Genomic DNA, 14,883 nt, shown 5'->3' on the forward strand with positions numbered 1-14,883 from the left:
TTCCACTATTTATTCAACATAATTGAATGATCCTATCAAAATTCCTCCATATGACAGAACTCCATATTGCATCATTAGAAATGTCCAATAATTGCAGATGTGGGGTTTGATCTCGTTCAAATCTTCACTTGGGCATCTCTGTGTCGAGTTTGCATGTTATCCCCGTGCATGCATGGGTTTTCTCCGGGTACTCCGGTCTCCTCCCACATTCCAAAAATAGGTTAGGTTAATTGGCAACTCCAAATTTTCCATAGGTATGAATGTGAGTGTGAATGGTTGTTTGTCTATATGTGCCCTGTGATTGGCTGGCGACCAGTCCAGGGTGTACCCCGCCTCTCGCCCAAAGACAGCTGGGATAGGCTCCAGCATAACCGCAATCTTAGTCAGGATAAGCGGCCTAGAAAATAGATGGATGGATTGGTTTGACCTCGATTTGTTATAACCTTTCGTAGGTCCAAATGGTCAGCAGCATGCGGATTGGTCGCAATGTTAACTACCGGGTCCTCGACATTGACTGGTGCACTTCAGACAAAGTTGTGCTGGCCTCAGATGACGGCTGTATTCGCGTGTTGGAGATGGCCATGAAGTCTGCTAGCTATCGTATGGATGAACAAGATCTAACTGGTGAGGCCCTTATGGGGAAAAAAATTTAATCAGATAAAAATTTTGAAAATGAAACTGATGGATGAAATTTAGTAATTCTATTCTTCCAGGAAAAAAATAGTCTGCTCTGTGTTCATTATGTACAGACTCAGTGTGGTGCCCTTACTTGCTGCTACCACGAGCTGCCCTTACTCTCAAGGCTTTTCTCCTGCTGCAGCCCTGGTCAGGAACCTTCACGATGGACATCACACAAGTGTAAGTTCAACCACTCAATCATTTGTCAATAAGCATCCCCTCACACTTCATGTGTGTCTTGTAGGGGTGAAATCATCCCCCACGGTATGAGTGTGGTGCTGCTTTTACATACACATCTGGCTTTTAAGTCCTTTGAACAAACTAAATATACAGTAGACTGTAGTCTGCTGACTCTGCATATTCATTAGACTACTTTATACAGACTACGGCAGCTGTTTGACTAAGTTTGATTGCTTTTTTAGAGACTACAATGAGAAAGATGAGATAAAAGGCCTGATCCAGGAACAGCTCAATTCTTTGTCAAAGTAAGTTTTTACATTGAATACCTAGATTATTTGATTTTCGATTATTTCATCAGTGTTATAAGCAAGTGGTAACAATCGCATTGATCATAGTTTAAGGGGTTTATATCTCATACAATTGGGTCTGCCAATGATATATTATGATCGTATGTGTCTGACTGGCTCCGCAGTGATATGAAGAGTGTGCTGCAGGACCCAGAGCTCAGCTTGCTGCAGCGCTGCCTCCTGGTCTCACGGTGAGTTGCTGGCAGTCTGCTTTGTGGTCTATTGAGGCTTTGCTTGTAGCTCAACACAACATATAGGATTTTAAAATAGTAGCACGGTAACACCTACAAATAGAGTGCTGAAATATAGTACAGTCAATAATCTGTATTTAGAAGATCAGAAATAGGTTCTCTATAATGTAATGATAAAATATTCCATTCATAAAGAAGGAAACCGACTTTGCAGCAACTCACTTGGTATGGTCCCGTCTGGGACTAATTAACCGTGACCAATGAGGGATTACTGTATAGAGTTTATAAAACTATTTTGAAGTTATCACTATTCAGTATAATTATCATTTATATATACAGGAATCTGTATTTATAATGTTATGTGTATTATTTTTATAGCGTGGTTTTCTGAGGCCACAAACTCGATGGCACTGTATCAACGGTGCCTCTGCTGGTTGCAGCCAAGTGATGCACTCCATTTTGCCTCAATTAGATTAAGTTGGGACTCATCACCAATCAATTCCACACAATCAGGATAATTCTTCTTAATCAGTTAATCGAATAATGAAGTATTATGCGCATGCCTAGTCATGAGAGCAGGCCAATTATTCACTTAACTCTGCCAAAATACATTTTGTCTGATTGAACAGCGCTGTATTGCACAGAGAACCATCACATGACAGCAGGTGTCAGCAACTCTTGCTCTCATCTCTGCTCCATCTCTAATTTTTACTCAGCGAAGCTGGAACAATTGCCACACACCATCTCCCGTGTTAGTGTCACAATTTACTTGGTGAGAAAGAAGCAAACTTTTGCTGTTGCAAATATTGCTTTCATGAAGTTCATGAATGTGTAATCTCTCCGCATCTGGCCATCATTTGTTGTCATGCCATTGTTAATGTGGCTTGGTAACCTAGCAACAACTGTGTGTCAGTGTGGATATGCTAAAGGGTGATGAGAGTGGTAAAAAAATAAATAAATAACAGAAGGATGAGCTTGGTGAAGGTGGCGGCCAGATTGCTCAGTGAAAAAAGATGTGGGATGCAAGATGGAGGAAGTGTGGTCATTAGACAGCCACAACTACAAAGAGAGCACAGCATGCTGATTCAGACTGATGCCATGTTGTGGCCAACCGCAGGCTGTTCGGGGACGAGTCTGACCTTCACTTTTGGACGGTGGCTTCACACTACCTCCAGGCATTTGCCCAGGCTCGGCAGCTCAGTGTGGCCACAGCGGAGGGTCAGGTTCAAAGTGAATTAGCCCAGCAGTCTCCTCAGAATCACCTAGACATCTGCCACGATGTGCTGTGTGAGAGCTCCTATTTCCAGGTCAGTGAAGATAGAAGAATGTCCTTTCTTTATTTGACCTCAGATCAATATAATCAGTAAATGTCCTCAAATAAAACATTGAGCAAGCACTAGCAGCTCCTCAGTGCCAACACTGAAGTGTTGGCGGAGTTTAGCATTCCATTATAAGTACTATTCAATACCTTAATGGTTTGACTTTATTGTGAATTGCAAACAATAGTTTCATGCACTTACAGTGTAAATGTAAATGTAGACATTTAATCTTGACCACTTGTAAGCACACATGCCAAATGTTTGTGTGTAATGGTACATGTACAGTATTTGTACTCAGGTTTTTGGTTGATGCTGCCTTTCATGCAGGTGGCACAGGTTTGATTCTGTGACGGAGTCCCATTGGAGATGTCCTGTATGGGTTTAAATGGGAGGGGCAGAAAAACAGTAAAAAGAAAACAGAGGGGGGAGTGCGGAGACGGACAATACAAAGAGACAATACAAAAAGAGACAAGAACAACAGCAATAACAAAAGCTATGCAGTTTTTCATTTTGTTTCTTTACTGTTATCTATACTATCAATTAACCGAACCATAAATTATGGATATTATGGGGTACCGTGGGCTGCACGGTGGTCTAGTGGGGAGACCTCACAGCTCGGAGACCAGAGTTCAATTCCACCCTCGGCCATTGAAATGTCCAATAATTGAAGAGCTTGCAGCCAAAAGGCGCTAAATCCATTTTGACTGATTTCGAGAAAATCAGTGATTTTTAATTACGCACATATCAATCTATTTAGTCATCAAGTCTATATTGCAAATGAAAGAGCTATCAATATAGGTCATAAAAATGCATGCTATAAAAACCCTGCACACACCATGTATTTTATATATTTATTTAATTATTTTTTTTTTTCGGATTTAGCGCCTTTTGGCTGAAATGATGGATTTAGCGCCATTTGGCTGAAATAAATTTGAAGTCACCTTTAACTTCTTCAATGGCATTGTTGTGAAAGAATGTAAGGTGCTTTAATGTGCTATGCTAATAAAATAATTACAACACAGAAGCCATTCTCAACATACAATACACCCCCCCCCACCCACACACACACACACACACACACACACACATGCACTCGTTCACCTTCACACATTACAGAAACAAAATGTTATAACCTACCACTAGTACACTGTTACTGATAAAATGTTGTTAAGATATTATAGCACACATTAACGTCATCCACATTCTATGATGATCAGCTTTAACACAACTCAACATACCCAATTATACAAGACAATGGTACAAGACATGTCATACATTGCAGGTGCATTCAACCTGTAGGCTGCAGTAGAGCGACACATGAAAAATAACAATTTGCAGACAATAATAAAAATGTTATTAAAAGCAGTGCTCATATTTGACTGCACCATGAAGGTGACAGTGACAAAAATCATCTCATTACAAACTCTTTACATTGTATGTTTTTTAGTACAAGTAAAATAATGTTTCTCATGAAAGTTGGAGGTGTCAAGGTAGAGACATGCCTTTTATGGTGTAAAAAAAACTTCCATGTTACAGAATACTGTAAAAACACAATTTGTGTTCTCCTGAATTGCATAACATACTGTAACTATCATACGTGTACTTAATGTACACAAACAAAACAGGATGCACACTGATACTGGCTTTCTGTATGTGCAGTGCCAATTGTATTCTTCTCTCTGATTGGTCAAATTATCAATAGATGGGAAACTTGGGCCAATCAGAATAAAGAATAAAGAAAGGGATTTAGCTCCTTTTGGTTGAAATCTGAAATGGAAATAGCGCCTTTTGGTTGAAATCATAAATTTCATATCACTTTTTTTCCTATTTTTTAAAATGATTTCAAGACCAAAATATGTGATTTGGATACACATGGTCTATTAAACTCATGAAAAACATGCAACTTAGTGAAAATTGGATTTAGCAAGCTCTTCAATTACAGATCTGGGGTTTGATCTCGTTCGAATCTCCACTTGGGCATCTCTGTGTGGAGTTTGCATGTTCTCCCCGTGCATGCGTGGGTTTTCTCCGGGTACTCCGGTTTCCTCCCACATTCCAAAAACATGCTAGGTTAATTGGTGACTCCAAATTGTCCATAGGTATGAATGTGAGTGTGAATGGTTGTTTGTCTATATGTGCCCTGTGATTGGCTGGCGACCAGTCCAGGGTGTACCCCGCCACTTGCCCGAAGACAGCTGGGATAGGCTCCAGCACCCCCGCAACCCTTGTGAGGATAAGCTGTAGAAAATGAATCAATGAATGGGATACCGTTACACACCTACCAAGTATCCTTCTCAACATTGTATTGTTACATTTACCATAGAACAACCATATACTTACACTCACCAACCACAGCATTAGGTACTGTTGTATTGTCAAAGGAACAACTATTTTCCCTTTAAAAAGATATAAAAAGCATTTTTTAAACTAGTTTGACTACATGACAAGGTCAAAGCCCATGGATCTTATGTGATCACAACTATTTGCTTTTTCTTTGGTTATTTTCCACATTCAAACCCAGAGACTCAACTCCAGATGGTCCTTCCCCTTAAATTGATGGGCACCGGCTTGGCAGCGTGACTGATAGTATGCTGAAAGGCCAGGGGCTGTTTAGACACAGCAGGTGGCACCTCTGTATCCAAAAACAAACATTTGCACGTGGGCTACACTTGCATATATGGCACTTCTTTACGGACATTTCTTACAAGCACATATAATTTTCATCAAATGCAATCCATCAGGTTCTCAGCAGGGTAAACACACATCTCAGGATGCAATTAATCTCACACACTGTTTTCCTTTTTTTCACCTTAATAACTTATACACGCACAAATTTCACTGAGGGATAAGAACATATTCTTGCATGAGTCTGGCTTACTCCTGTTTGCCTTGGCGCTTGTTTCCATTGCTTAAATCAGGGATCTGCAATTTTTAGCATGTCCAAATTGTCCATAGGTATGAATGTGAGTGTGAATGGTTGTTTGTCTATATGTGCTACATGCCCGGGACCCTAGTGAGGATAAGCGGTAGAAAATGAATGAATGAAGAACACAAAAGCACCTCCCCATTTTATCAAGATGAACAAATTAAGAGTAATAGCTTTTAGATTGGCACGGAAGCATTTGAATGTAATTTGACTTTCTAATTTCAGCAAGGAAAGCTCTTCTGTAAAACCTCCATTATAAACATCATAGCTTTGTTTTTTTTAAGGATAATGCACCATGTTGTTTTAATGAACGTTTTAATGAGGAGCCATACAGTGATCAGAAATGGAAGAGTTTCGTCGAACTTCCCAGACAATCTGTAGCTGTGTTTGGCTCGTGCTGTCATGAAACAGCCTTAGTGGCAGTAGCCTGGCTGTAATTACTAATATCTAAGACTCTGGGAGAGAGTACACACAGCTCAGAAGCTTCTAAACACATTTGATGTACGCCCTCGGCTGTGACTCAGTAAAATAGAGCATAACTACATGAAGAAAAATAAAGCTTCTGCGTCTGATATACTGTACAGTACATACACCAGTTTCCACAGACTCCCCACCCCACCCCACACTATCACCCTCTTCTTTGAGTTGTCACATAAACATATAATGAGCTGTTCGACTTTGAAACATCTCTCTGTTTTTGTGTTTTACACAAAAATATCCAAGGCACATGCTCTACTATAACAAGGAATACTGCACCATTTTAAACACTGTGGCACGAGAGAAGCTCCTGAATATTTTAAAGCTTTTTAATGAATCTGAAATGATCTGTGTTCTTTTTTCATTCAGTTTCTGTATAATTGTCTTCGCTCTTTTATTTTTGCTCTTCTTAATTACGGTTAATGTCTTTAGAGCTTAACTTTGTTGTTCACTCAGTCACTCCCTTCGCCCATAAAAATGAGTTTTTTTTCCAGTCTTTAAGTCTTTCTGGGAAGCAGCAAGCAAGTAGAGATAACTCATCTCTTTGTCTCCTTTACTGCTGTTCAGAAATTCCAGTTGGATCGTGTTCACCTGCAAGAGGTGAAGCGCTCTAGTTATGAGCATACAAAGAAATGTGCTGACCAGCTTCTCCTGCTGGGCCAGGTAAGTACTACACCACCACAAAAGCATCAATGCTGTCTCACACAACCAGTTACAGTTTAGCCAAGTCATTTGGAAAACTATTTTTGCCTTTGTACACCACCACAATTCATTTGAAATGAGAATTAAACGCAATGAACCACCTCCATTTTCAGGAGCTGAAAAATATCTGGACAATTGACAGTGAATATGTAGACAAACAAGCATCCACACTCACATTCACGCTTATGGACAATTTAGGGTCCAATTAACCTGACAGCAAACCAAAGCTGAGAGAGGGAGAGCAACAATGGTTATGGGTTTTACCATTATGGTTATTTTTATAGTTATTCTACTTTGTTTATAAATTATCAACAAATCCAATGTGGTGGTGTACATAAGGCAAAATTATGTACTGTCATTATGTCTACTGAATTTGGTAGTGTAAAGTTTGGGGTATTATTTAATCAAGTCTGCAATGCTCTAATAATGGTAAAAAAAAAAAAAAGTTTTTAGAAATTCCTAAGCAGGTTTAACACTGTTACTCTGAAAATATGCCATTTATTAACATTGAATCCTACCTCGCAGAAAGTCACCTATCGTGGTTGGAAACGAGGGATGACTGTATAGTATAACTCGACTATTCATACTGCCATATGGTTAAATAGGATTCATCTGCATTGTGGCCCAAACAAAGCAAGATGGAGGATAACTGCCTCCTCGTTCCTCTCTAGTATCTCAACACACGGGGATTGTAGTCGCCTTCCAATGTCACTGTTCTTGTAATCGCAGGCTGCAATCAGCAGGCTGTGTATTGGGTGTGTCGTCTCTCACTCATCACAAAGGCAGGGGTCATCCAGCTCTGACCCTAACATACGAGCCTTCATCCCCACCAGATGCAACGTGTGATAATAGCTATAATTTCCCTCTCTAGTTTGGAGTTCATGGCTCCCTGCCTTTTCGAGGCTCCATAGGCGCCATAGCTCAGATAATACCTCAGACATTACCTTCTAGTGTATTTTGGTTTTGCTTTCAGACAGACCGCGCTGTTCAATTACTGCTGGAGACGAGTGCAGACAATCCCAGCTACTACTGTGACTCACTCAAGGCCTGCTTGGTGACCACCATCACCTCCTCCGGTCCATCCCAGTCCACGATTAAACTTGTCGCCACTAACATGATTGCCAATGGCAAGCTAGCAGGTATATTTTAGTACTTCATAGCAACCCTTTGTACATTGCAAGAAGAAGTCAGTGGCTGTTCTCTGGAATGCAATATAGCTTTAATTAAATCAGCAAAACTCAAAGCCTGTAATTGAAGGAAATTGTTTTTAGTCTATTTATTACAGGAGCTGTGTTTCATTCACCCACTCACATATACCAGCCACATGTTTAAAACGTCAATTTTGGATCTCATCCAAGTGGTACATCCAGAGTGTGACAGATTTACAAGATTGAAAAAAGTGATGAAGGTCATCATCACTTGTCAGCTCATAAAGAACTTTTCAACCCGCCCCTTTTTTTTCACCAGAGGGGGTGCAGCTGCTGTGTTTGATTGACAAGGCTGCGGATGCTTGCCGCTACTTGCAGACCTATGGGGAGTGGAATCGTGCTGCCTGGCTGGCTAAGGTAACTCGGAAGAACACTGTCCAGTTAGATGGTATGCGGTAGTTGGATGGTATGCCTCTGTGACGTGCAGTGAGGTTCATGGCCGGTGAGACTCCTTTTATGTTAATACACGTTGGTAATTAAAAGGATAACACAGAAGACAATAATTCACTTTGAAAAAAATGTTCAAATACTTTCCTGTCCCATTCAATTATTTTTTGTGAACTGAAAAACGAGAAGCACTCAAATTCATTCACCATTCAGTGGAGCATAAAATATCTTGTATGTATTGACTTGTTGCTCAACAACAACCAAAAAATAATAATAATAACAATTCTTTCTATGGAGAATGCACTGTAGTCCAGGGCTTGTGTACTAAGACACTTTGGATTTCTGCCCTGTATTTAAACAGGAAAAGTGCAAGTGCAGTGATTTTTTGTGGGGAAAATGTAAAAAAAAACAATAGGAATCAGACAGAAAATACATTTATAAACACAATTCACCGGACAAATATTAGTATTTATTTTATGTTGAACGGCCACTAAGCCTCTGATATGCATTTAGTTTTATATAAGAATTGTTAATAACAGCTAAATTTATATATACAGTCCAGTCCAATAACTATGATATTCACTATATTATCTGAATAGTGAAATGAATAGTCATTATCATGCTGCATAAAGCAGCCAAGCAACATTGAATGGGAGTCATGTAGCATAGCTCCAGCTTTTGTGACCGCAGCTAATTGGCCACAATGTTAGGTACCCTTGTTGAATCTATTTTTGTATCTAAAATAATTAACGCTAATACTGTCATACCCAGTTCACGATATGTTTATTACTGTTGTAATAGTCAACAAAAAAAGGAAAAATATATTGTGGGCCGCACAGTGGGTGAGTGGTTAGCATCTCTGCTTGGGCATCTCTGTGTCGAATTTCCTCCCACATTCCAAAAACATGCATGTTGGGTTAATTGGCTACTCCAAATTGTCCATAAGTATGGATGTGACTGTGAATGGTTGTTTGTCTGCGATTGATGATGGATGGAAATATATATTTCAGCACATGGAGTCACAACCGAGGTTAGATTATTTGGGTGCTTTTGTATTATGTATTATGTATCTATTATGTACTATGTGTAAAGAGACTCTGATTTTGCTGTGGTAAGCATTATTGCACCCAAAGGTACCCTAACAGATTTCCACGAAATATTGTACATAGGTGGTACATGGGCAAAGGAAGAACACATTTAAATTTTGTTGCACAGGCATCTTTCCATAGGGCAAGCAGGGCACCTTCCTACCGTGTTCCTTATCTTGTCAGTGAATAATGCATGAATGTTAATGACCAAAAATCATACATATGCAGGAAGTGGGTATCTGTAAAGGAGTACAGTTTTGTGCTGACCCAAATTAGGACTCTTTGACCTTTATCATAAGCACTGTGCTTAATACCCAGCCACTTTTGGCATGATGTGAGCTGCCCTGTTTGTCATGATGCTGTGCCACTGCTACAGGTTGATTGATTGCCCTATACGTGGCTGTTTTGTCAGGTGCGCCTCAGCCCAGCAGAGAGTTCAGATGTGCTGAAGCGATGGGCGGAGCATCTGTGCTCCCCTCAGGTCAATCAGAAGTCCAAAGCCATCATGGTGCTGCTTTCCTTGGGCTGCTTTTACAAAGTAGGAGAGATGCTGCACAGGTATGATTTTTGTCTACAGTTCCACCCTTTTGAATACAGTACAGTACAGTATACGTACACGTTCTACCACACATTCTTAATCCCTATTTTTTCAGATGTATTTCAATTTTACTCAAGTCTTTATTTTGGCCACATATCCTACTGTATGCCATGGGGCTCCTCAGTATTGATCTGTTTTCTTAGTATTTCTATCCTTTTTGGCATCTTATGTTCTGAAGTGCATTCCGGAGGCATCAGGACATCAGCTGTGATGTATGCTACAGAGCTGTTTTCTAACAATTGCCTGTGTCTTTCTTCTCCTTCCCCTTCCTTCTCACGGCCAGCATGAGACATTTCGACAGCGCCGCCCTCTTTATCGAAGCCTGTCTAAAATACGGGGTCATGGAGGCCAATGACTCGTCTAATATCCTTTTCAAAAATCCATTACACTGCTCTAAAGACCCGAGTTGTAGCTCTTGAGGTCACACTTGGCTTTTTTGTGATAGGCATGTACTTGTCAGAGAGCTCTTTAGTTTCTCAATTGCTGAGTCTTGTCTCAAAGCTCTGCAGACACCATTAGGTCGACACAAAAACACCTGTCGAAGGAACCCCAAAATATGCATCAAGTGTTATTGTCTTTCAAGTGGATCCCTTCATATTTGTGCCCCTGCATATTCGCGGATATCATATTGTTTAAAAAAAAAGTACTTTTTAACCCGCCCATTTGTGCTTTGCCTTTCCCAAATATGCGGTTTTTGGGAGAAAACCCATCTCATTCACCCTAAACCGTAATAAGAATAATAAGAAAGCATAAAATATACAGCATGCATGAGTGTGTGAGCGATACTAGGACTCGTAACTGCAATGCAAGGTTCTATGTACTGTATTGTCAGATTATTATTTTTAGCTTGTTAATTGGATTTGGAAAGTAAATTGATTCCTCTTTTTATAATCAATGTTATTTGTAATTTGAAATAGCATTGTATGTGCTGACTCCCATCTAATTCTGCTGCATCTTGGTTTTTATTTAAAAAAATACATAGGTTTGTGACAGCAGAGGTAAATTGTAATTCATTTAATGTTGCAATATAATCTGAGAAATTTACAAGGAAGAAAATGTCATCACTTGTCTTGAATATGCCTAGTTAGGTGTGTTTCCCAAATCACCTCAAATTTGACTGTTAGTCATCAAGTTTTCCTTGACCTGGTCTTTGCACATAAACTCATAGAAGCTGCTTTTTTGGACTACGCGCGGCTGCTGCGCTCGCTTGGATTACGAGAGGGAGCGGCACTGTGGGCATCGCGGGCCGGCACTGCAGGGGAGCATCTTATGGAAGAACTGTTCAAGGGGGAGGGAGGAGGGCAAGAGGTCGTGCTTGATGATGACAATGAAGGCAAGCTGGCGACTGACGCATGAAGATGTACGTATTAAGTACTGAAAATAAACCTCATCCATGGAACTGCGATAATCTACAATACATCATAAGAAGACCGAAGAGAGCTAAACAGTCTCCATTTTGTCATTTATCAGTTGTTTTGGACGACCTGCATTTGTGGCTGGAGCGTGTTTGACAATTTGTAATGTTTCTTTGTAACGGTGCAACCACGGTGTTTGTAGGCAGCTGTGTTTGCATGGAGCTGCCTTTAAAGAATATATTTTAATCTCCCAATAAGTCAAGTAATGCACATTGTTGTTCATGGTGATGTCTGACTAACTCTTTCAATGTGGTGGTTTCGAGTTGCGTGTGTCTGTGTTAATTAATTGCTGTTCTTCTGCTGTGATGACATGTGGGAGTGAGTTGAACCCTCAACAGTTCAATGCTGAGTACGCACTGCCTTGATGAAAGGTTACTATCACTGCTCATTCCTTCAAAATAGTGCACTTTTTGATTTCACCTAAACAATAGTTATAATTTGCAGGATCATTCCAGTAGCGGAGAGCCTCAGTCTTGCTCTGCAGAGAGGATTTTAAATGATGTGACTGCATTTGCATAATATATTCCTATTTGACACTTGCACGTACAGCAGAGGTGGGCAAACTTTTTGACTCATGGGCCGCATTGAGTTAACAAAATTGTGCGGGGGGCCAGAACATATATTTAACACACACAATTTTACACTTGGCGGCACGGCGGTCGAGTGGTTAGCGCGCAGACCTCACAGCTAGGAGACCAGGGTTCAATTCCACCCTCAGCCATCTCTGTGTGGAGTTTGCATGTTCTACCCGTGCATGCGTGGGCTTTCTCCGGGTACTCCGGTTTCCTCCCACATTCCAAAAATAGGTTAATTGGTGACTCCAAATTGTCCATAGGTATGAATGTGAATGTGAATGGTTGTTTGTCTATATGTGCCCTGTGATTGGCTGGTGACCAGTCCAGGGTGTACCCCGCCTCTCGCCCGAAGACAGCTGGGATAGGCTCCAGCACCCCCGCGACCCTCGTGAGGATAAGCGGTAGAAAATGAATGAATGAATTAATTAATTTTACACTTATAATTCTAACAGTCCGCCTTGAATTATTTGTAACAGTCCGCCTTGAATTATTTGTCTAATTTTAAGTAAATACTATCGGCTATATGTTCTCATTTCCCTTTTTTCAGGAGCACTTTAAACATCAGACCACATCAAACTACAAAATTGAATTTTAGTTTTGTTGTTTTTTTGTTTTTTTTATAAGACATCCGACTTGAAAGTTATGTTGCCAGCTGGTCTGTTAAAAGTTGAAATACTTAAAAGCAACTGGCGGGCCGGATTCAAACGCTTGGTGGGCCGTATGTGGCCCCCGGGCCGTAGTTTGCCCACCCCTGATATACAGTCAAGACCAAAAGGATTGATAAACTGGTCAAATTAGTTGAATTGAGTTTGCCAGTGTTGAGTGTTGAGATAATTACATTTTTCTGTTGTTGTTACTATTTTCAATGTCCAATTTTTTTTAATAGGAATACCACTTTTCAATGCAGGTTTGGGCTAATGTTCTCCAGTTAATTGGAATTCTCTCGATCACGCCTGTCCGAACTTTTTTCCAATTGCATCCAGAAAAACCTGAATTGGTGTGTATGCCTTTTTCGTAATCATCTATTTTAGGCTGGTTTTATTTTAGAATATGACACGGGCAACAAATGGCCCCCGGACTGGACTTTAGACTCTCCTGGTCTTGGTTATCCTTGAGGTTACCATCAGTGGTGAGTACCAATACATTTTTAAATGTATGAGTTCAAAAATGTTGAATGATTGTCATTCATAGCTCTAACACAAGTTCTTACACTTTTTGTCACTTTTACAGCATCTCCAGTTAATGATACCAAATAATTTCCCCCCACAAAAACACTTTTAACAGAGATTTGACCAAGGTAAGAATCATTTTGTCCTTAACTGTGCATACTCATGCAGACCACGAGTAGTGTAATGTTTAAAATGTAATGTTTCAGTAGGCTTAGAAGGATACTTAGTATAATTGTCTTGGATGGGTTGTTTTCACGCACACTTCATGCAAGGGTTGTAACTTGTCTGCATATCTCCGCTGCACATCTCCATATGTTAATCACAGTCATGTCTATGACAATGCAATGACATTTGTGTGTGTATCCACCTTGTGATGTGTAAACCTGGCTTGAATTGAGATAGGGATGTCTGTCATGGGACCTGTAGTGTGTTATTGTGTTTTATAAACACGTCAGTGCTGTTCCCCCTTGTGTAACCAAGCAGTGTCAATATGGCAACCGAGGCCCTTGTTGTAACAGGACTACTTGTTCCTCTGTATCCATTTCACAAAGTCCCACTTGTGCATGGGGGAGCTGACAGCACCATCGATACAATATATTATCAAGCTGCTTTGAATGATTGCGGTGGGACGTACACGCACAGCGCTAACTCCTGAAAGTTCGGTTCTTGTTTGATATGATGCGTTTGTCAGAAAACTAGTGCTGTTCAAATGAAGGCATGTAGCAAGAGATTGATGAAAAGCCTTAAACAGCCTTTTATTGCAACCAGTCAGAAACTCACAAAAAGCCTTTTTTTCAGTTGTTGTCTATCAATGGTTACACGGTGATGCTTTAAGGTTATGTATATGATTTGAAATATACGTATATGGTGGCAATAAAGTGTGTGTGTAGATTTTTGTAGTTGTCATTACTGTACTTGTGCTTGCAAATGTGAACACAGGGAGGCACTCCAACTTTGGGTTTTTGGCTGCAGGGTTTTGCGAGAAAGCCCTATTGAACACAGTGCTATCTGCAGTTCTTTGATTTCTTACAGCTGAGGTAGAATGGAAAAGTTCGGCCATTCATAAACGACTCTTAAAGTGAATCCATTGAAGCCCAAACTGCTTCCGCAATTCATCACTTCTTCCTCTGCTCCAAATGAGAGCCAACAGCTGGCCAGGTTGAACCGTTTTTCCTCTTTTCTTTCGACTCGCTTTTATTTATTCAATCAGTAATGTGCATTGTGTTCTTTGTTTCTCAGAGCCCAAAGAGAATAAAAGCGGTGCGAAACAGAAGGCCACGCAAACGATCTGATTCTGTTTTCTTTAAATCAAACTCGTGAATAACTACCAGAGAGCTGATCCAGCCACTGCAACCGGGTCATCAGTATGCAGGGTCTCACAGAACATTTCTATTCTCCCCTTGAACGTTGTCCCTACCACCCAGTTAGCTGTCCCTGGACGCAGCTTGCAAACAAATGCTCTCTTTCACACTGCATGGGCTGCAGCTTGTCCATCTTAATGGACCAAACTTTACAAAAGTCTTGTCTCCATCAACAACTTTTATGTTATCTTAGATCATGTATTAGACTATATTATGTCAATGTGTTTGGTTTCTGAACTGGCAGGAAGCACCCATGTACATT

The 14,883-nt window shown here is 40.4% G+C and overlaps 1 protein-coding gene across 2 annotated transcripts in view; it reads left to right on the plus strand.

Moving 5' to 3' along the window:
* Positions 1-14,533, plus strand: part of wdr11 (WD repeat domain 11) — a 47,739-nt gene extending 33,206 nt beyond the window's left edge. The window contains exons 19-30 of one of the 2 annotated variants that reach the window (XR_009120388.1): positions 453-624; positions 750-858; positions 1,101-1,163; positions 1,331-1,396; positions 2,514-2,703; positions 6,686-6,781; positions 7,794-7,959; positions 8,288-8,385; positions 9,916-10,061; positions 10,385-10,464; positions 11,258-13,220; positions 13,322-14,533. Coding sequence is in view for 1 of the 2 variants with exons in the window: in XM_058058721.1 (XP_057914704.1) it covers positions 453-624; positions 750-858; positions 1,101-1,163; positions 1,331-1,396; positions 2,514-2,703; positions 6,686-6,781; positions 7,794-7,959; positions 8,288-8,385; positions 9,916-10,061; positions 10,385-10,464; positions 11,258-11,457 (1,386 nt within the window). In the remaining variant the exon portion in view is untranslated. Of the gene's footprint in view, positions 1-452; positions 625-749; positions 859-1,100; positions 1,164-1,330; positions 1,397-2,513; positions 2,704-6,685; positions 6,782-7,793; positions 7,960-8,287; positions 8,386-9,915; positions 10,062-10,384; positions 10,465-11,257 lie in introns of both variants that reach the window. The other variant, XM_058058721.1, reaches the window with a different exon arrangement.
* Positions 14,534-14,883: the final 350 nt, after the last annotated feature.

Source organism: Doryrhamphus excisus, chromosome 20, assembly GCF_030265055.1.
Source record: "Doryrhamphus excisus isolate RoL2022-K1 chromosome 20, RoL_Dexc_1.0, whole genome shotgun sequence".
Lineage (NCBI taxonomy): Eukaryota > Metazoa > Chordata > Actinopteri > Syngnathiformes > Syngnathidae > Doryrhamphus > Doryrhamphus excisus.